The 5,420-nt window shown below is 28.9% G+C and overlaps 1 protein-coding gene across 1 annotated transcript; it reads left to right on the plus strand.

Moving 5' to 3' along the window:
* Positions 1 to 839: 839 nt before the first annotated feature.
* On the plus strand, positions 840 to 5,182 carry LOAG_11007 (hypothetical protein; the record flags this gene model as incomplete). The annotated part of the gene is made up of 6 exons (XM_020448270.1): positions 840 to 969; positions 1,128 to 1,295; positions 1,619 to 1,736; positions 2,564 to 2,661; positions 3,374 to 3,601; positions 4,778 to 5,182. The coding sequence occupies exons 1-6, from the start codon at positions 865 to 867 to the stop codon at positions 5,180 to 5,182; spliced, it is 1,122 nt and encodes a 373-aa protein (XP_020301571.1). The 5' UTR covers positions 840 to 864.
* Positions 5,183 to 5,420: the final 238 nt, after the last annotated feature.

The raw sequence follows: 5,420 nt of genomic DNA on the forward strand, positions 1-5,420 counted from the left end.
CATAATTAATTATTATTATTTTCATCATCATTAATTATTTTATGTGTGTGGATGCATGTGTGTATTGTACGAAATAAACAAATAGATATAAATAAGCAGACGAAGGGAACATAGAGAGGCAGACAGACACAGACGCACAGACAGACACACACATACAAAAATACACACTCCTACTGTTTTACAAAGGAAGTAATTATTTGAACTGATGATAATAGTACTGTATGATTAATAAAAGCATATGAGCTGGTTAAACCATAAAGACTTCGCTGAAACAATATATGGGGCGGGACAGCGGGGGACGGATTGAGGGAGAGAGAGGAAGCGGGGCGCTATTTAATGACCACCGTTATAATAGCATCGTAATCTCGGAAACGAAAGTGTCGCCATCGCCTTTTCAACAGGGATAAAATGGATGAGTGGGACAGATTGGGACACTTCGGATGGCTGTAATATCTCTCATTTGAGTCTTTGGAAGGAAATTGTTCGTTTCGTACTAATTAATCTTTTTTTTTCCTTCCCTCATTTTTCTTTTTTTTTTTCGTCATTCCAGAAATATTTAAATAATCAGTTTGAGTCATTTAAGCCATTTGAGCCATTTTTCTTATTTATTCTCTCTCTCCCTCTCTCTCTCTCTCTCTCTCTCTCTGCTATACAATTGCAGATTATAATCAAAATACCTAAAAAATACTCTATATATAACGAGAAAATGAACGAGAGATAAGGAGAGAGAGAGAGAGTGAGAGAAAAGAAAAAAAAACGTAAATTTTTCAAAATTTTGATTTTAGAAATTGAAGTGAATTAAATTATAATATTAAAAAAAAGGAATCACCGATAATTTTCCAAACCATTTGATGTATTTCTTCAATGTATCACACTAAGCAATTATTATCAATTCGTTTGATTATCATCTTTCTTACTACATGTATATTTCTGGAAGCAATAATTATTGGAATTTTATTACTGCAACAGGTAAATGTTTCTTTTTTAAAAACAATTTAATTTCCTCTTTCTAAACATTTAATAAAAACAATTGAAAATTAATGCAATGTGAAATTACGCAAAGAAAAAAAAATTTCTCAGAGAGAATGAAAAAAAGAGTTTAAAAATTTTTTCGTTTTAAATTTTAGTCATCAAAATTGTTGACCAATCATCAAAATGATACAAGTGAAATAGCAATAAATCGTATACGATATCGACGAGAAATACGTGATGTTGAAGATAACGATGAATTGAAATCTACAGATTTATCATTGTTATCATCTACACTATACCTTCCAATTTATGCTCAAATTTCGGTTAAATTTATAATTTAAGGAAGAGTTGTTCATTTAAAATTTGAATTTTTACTCAGAACTTTTGTGTTTCAATGCCTTTATTTTTGCAAGAAAAAAAAGAAAAAATTCAATTATTTGGGATTTGTTAAAATATAATATTAAATAGATTGAAAAAAAAAAAAAAATTGTTAATAATTCATATGTACGTACGAGTTTGAAATAACTCTTCTCCGAATCATATGTTTATTAGAATGAGATATTAGTAATGTTTTGACATTATTAATATCTTATTCCCTTTCTGCCTATCCCCCGAGTACTCTGGTAATTATTGATTGAGAATTTAGGATAAATCATTGAAAGCTATTTGTGAGGAACACAGCAAACGGCGCAAGAAGCATAAGTGGAAACATGCAAAAAACATAACGAATTATAGTAACAGACGGAAAACATTGAATAAACAAGGTAATATTTATGGAAGTTTAGAAACTTTCTATGAATTCTATCGACTCCTATATTATAAATGAATCCGGTCGTAAACCCTGCCATAAATGAATTCTGTCGAATATAAATCATGTCATAGATGAATCCTGTCATGAATGAATCATTTCGAAAACGAATTCGCTTTTATAAAAAAAAAAAAGCGATACCTAAAATTAGATTTTGTTATTGTGTAATACATTTACAACGATTTGTGTATATATATTTTATAATATGCATTACGTAATATATTTATACTTATTTGTATTCCATTCCGAAATCCGGAAGATCTTTTCTATTAGCAAAAAAGTAGAAATGAAATTTACGGACTAATATCAACGAAATATTTTATGCATAGTGCATCATTAACTTCATTTTTTCCTGTTTCACGGCTAGACTATCAATGATCCTGAATCCGACGTGAACCGTGTCAAATTCTTTCAGTTATTTTATTTACAAAGGGTCTTAAACAAATGTTTTAAATCTACAGAGAAAGTATTTTAAAACCGAAAAAATATGCTCCAATTTTGCTAATATTTTTGTTCTTTTCAATTCTATTATTTTTATTTTCCTTTTGGTTTACTTCCAATCTCTACCATAGTTATATTATATGCATTTCTATAAATTTTCTCAATATTTAACATGATATCATAAATTTTGCTTAATAATTTTCAAGCCAATTTACCATCTTTTGCTCAATTTAATCAATTATTTATGACTAACATCAAATAATTCACTTTTTCGATTGTTTCCAAGTCTAAAAACGAAGAAATATTTAAAAAAATCGGAACTTATTTTTCCTCAATTTTCAGGTTGTGGCTTAATTAGTGCAATTTCCCAGCCACAAATTTTGGCTCGTCGTTTGAATAGAATCGGTGGCATTGTTCGTTATGGTACACGTTGGTTTCAGGTTAAAATTATTCAAATTTTTCAAATTTCCCATTTCATTATACAACTTTAATCATTTTCCACTATAACCAATCCGATTTATTGCTTATGGAAATCTATCAATTATTATTGCAAGGCATATGTGTGGCATACTGTAGAATTGGCTTTTAATTGTTTCATTATAGAATTGGAACAATATTTCAGTTATAAATCTGTAGTTTCTTGTAGAAGATCGTTACAGTACGATATGTGGGAATCTAATATGTCGCAACATTATGAAAAAAAAAATAAACTTAATTAAGCAAATTTTTGAGTCCAATTGGAAATCATTAAAAAATTGGAATCATTAAAAAATTGAACATTCGAAAGCCTCGAAGTATACTGTTCCATGTAAAATTGCAGTTAAAGAAAAAACAAAAGCTTTGTTTTGAAATATTTAAAGTTCAGTCTGAGCTGTTCAATTTTAATTTGAAAACAAATTGACAACTAAATGCAATGGCTATTTTATTCATTAGATGAAAATTTTCGTGAATTTACCATTTAAATGCATATTATTACATTTTGTAAAATTTATTACTATGATATGATATTCGCTATCGAATTACTAATTTAAATATATCATTTCTTATAGAAATCAATAATTATTACATTTCTGCTAACTTTAATATTTCAGTTACATTTCTTTTCTTTGCTTAATTTTTTATTTTTCACCATAAATTTGGTATGAATTTTAGACTGAATATTCATTGGGATATAATGTTTTTGAATATCGTAATCTATCTGATTTACGATTTTCGCATCCATTTGCCGTACATTCCTTAGATACCGCGCAATTTGATGGCACAGATAATACGGCATGTAATGAAAATAATTTTATTTATTATGCATCAGCAACATCGCATATTTATTCATATCAAATTGATGAAAAACGTTCAAAAAGTGCAGCAATTGATGCTTTAAAGGTTTAGTTTGAAATTTTTAAATTGTCCTCAAATTTATAAGTGAAAAAGATCAAAAAGAAGCCTTTAATTGCATTAGCATATAAATTTACAAAGCATTATTGAATTGCGTTTATGCTAAGCATGATTTTGTTTTATTGTCTAAAAAGTGAAACGGTGATATGGTCATCGTTGTTGATTGGTGATAACTGGTGACAAAGATTGCTGATAATGACCGAACAGTATTCTGCATCAGTTATACTGCATCCAATTTCTGATTCCTAATTCTGATTACATAACCTTCTATGATTAATGCTCTTGGATGGAAGATAGTTTCCCGGAAATTCGCTCCCCTGCCGAATTTTTCATGCCAAATCTAATGCTGGTATTACCGTATTGATATCGTTGACATTATGCAAAATTAACCATATGTCCAAGAATAATAATCACTTCTCACAACTGTCATAATCAACAAAATCCTCAGTTAGTCAGTTATTGCGCCATATCATCATCTCATATGAAATCCAGAACTGACCGCTGACCATATGGGATGATGACATTATGCCTTCTGTCCACTCTGGACGATTTGAAATGGTTTGATTAGTGATGTGAAAATTAGCGACCTTTTCTTGTGGAAAAGAATGAGGGTATAATATTACTAAAATTTGTTTGATAATTTTTATCAACAAATTATTCATTTCCCTTCATCCCAGGGATCTGATATATTTCGATTATTTTTTCTTTACTAAGCCGAATTTCAGAAATGATTCGACTCTGAGCTCATAAAAGATCGAACAAGACTGTTTTATTGATTCCATTTGACTGAGTAATTAAATTTAATTTTACTCACTAGGCAGATTCTTATTATCTTTTCTTTTGCAAACGAATAGAAATTGAAAGAATCCTTTCGGTTCGTTTAAATTTGCAATGAAACGGTAAAATGAAAGACAATAAACAATTTTTTGATGAAAGAAAATATACAATTTTGTTTAATATTAATCAGTCTTTTGGCAAATTAAATTGAGCTTTCCTCAACAAATTGAAATTAAAAGTTCTTGAAATATATGCAAATCAATTCAAGTCAAATTACGTCGGAATTTATTGAAATTATCAAAGGATTAAAACTAACATACCAACAAATTTTTAAGTTTAAATTTTGATGACAATTTACGGGAAGTTGGAAAATTTTCAAATTTTTAGGTTCCAATCTACAAATTTTCCCATTCATATTTGGATTTGGAAAATGATGGTAGTCATTTATGGATTTTATATCATTCTGTTCCGGATGGTGCACTAAAAGCTTCATTACGGGATTGCATGTCACTTGCGGAACGTAAATCTTGGATTTTACAATTCTTGGATGCAAAAACTGCTGTGAATGCATTCATTGCTTGCAACCATTTGTATACTATAACTCAAAATATTACTTCAAACATTTTAAATATTATTTATGATTTTGGTACTGATAAATTTTACGATAACATTCCAGAAATAGGTAGTTGGAAAAGACACGGTGTACTGTCGAGTGTACAGTATGATCACACAACAAAAACAATAAATATTTTTGATAACGGTATTATTTACAGTATTGCAGTACAAATGTAAATGTTACTGGGCTATTAATTTGGTGAGCATTTATTGATTCGTGCAAACATATGATTTGAAATACTTATATACAGTATTTCAAAATGCGAAATATAATTTTATTCACCTTATACATCTATTCTTCAACTTTTTTCTTCTGCCAAGTATATAATATGCCTATTTTGAACACTTGGCCTTTATTCTTTTTTTGTAAGTATATTTAATATTTGCTTCGATGTTCACCTGTAGCACTTAGCTC

The sequence above is a fragment of the Loa loa genome, assembly GCF_000183805.2.
Source record: "Loa loa unplaced genomic scaffold supercont3.499, whole genome shotgun sequence".
NCBI classification, from domain to species: domain Eukaryota; kingdom Metazoa; phylum Nematoda; class Chromadorea; order Rhabditida; family Onchocercidae; genus Loa; species Loa loa.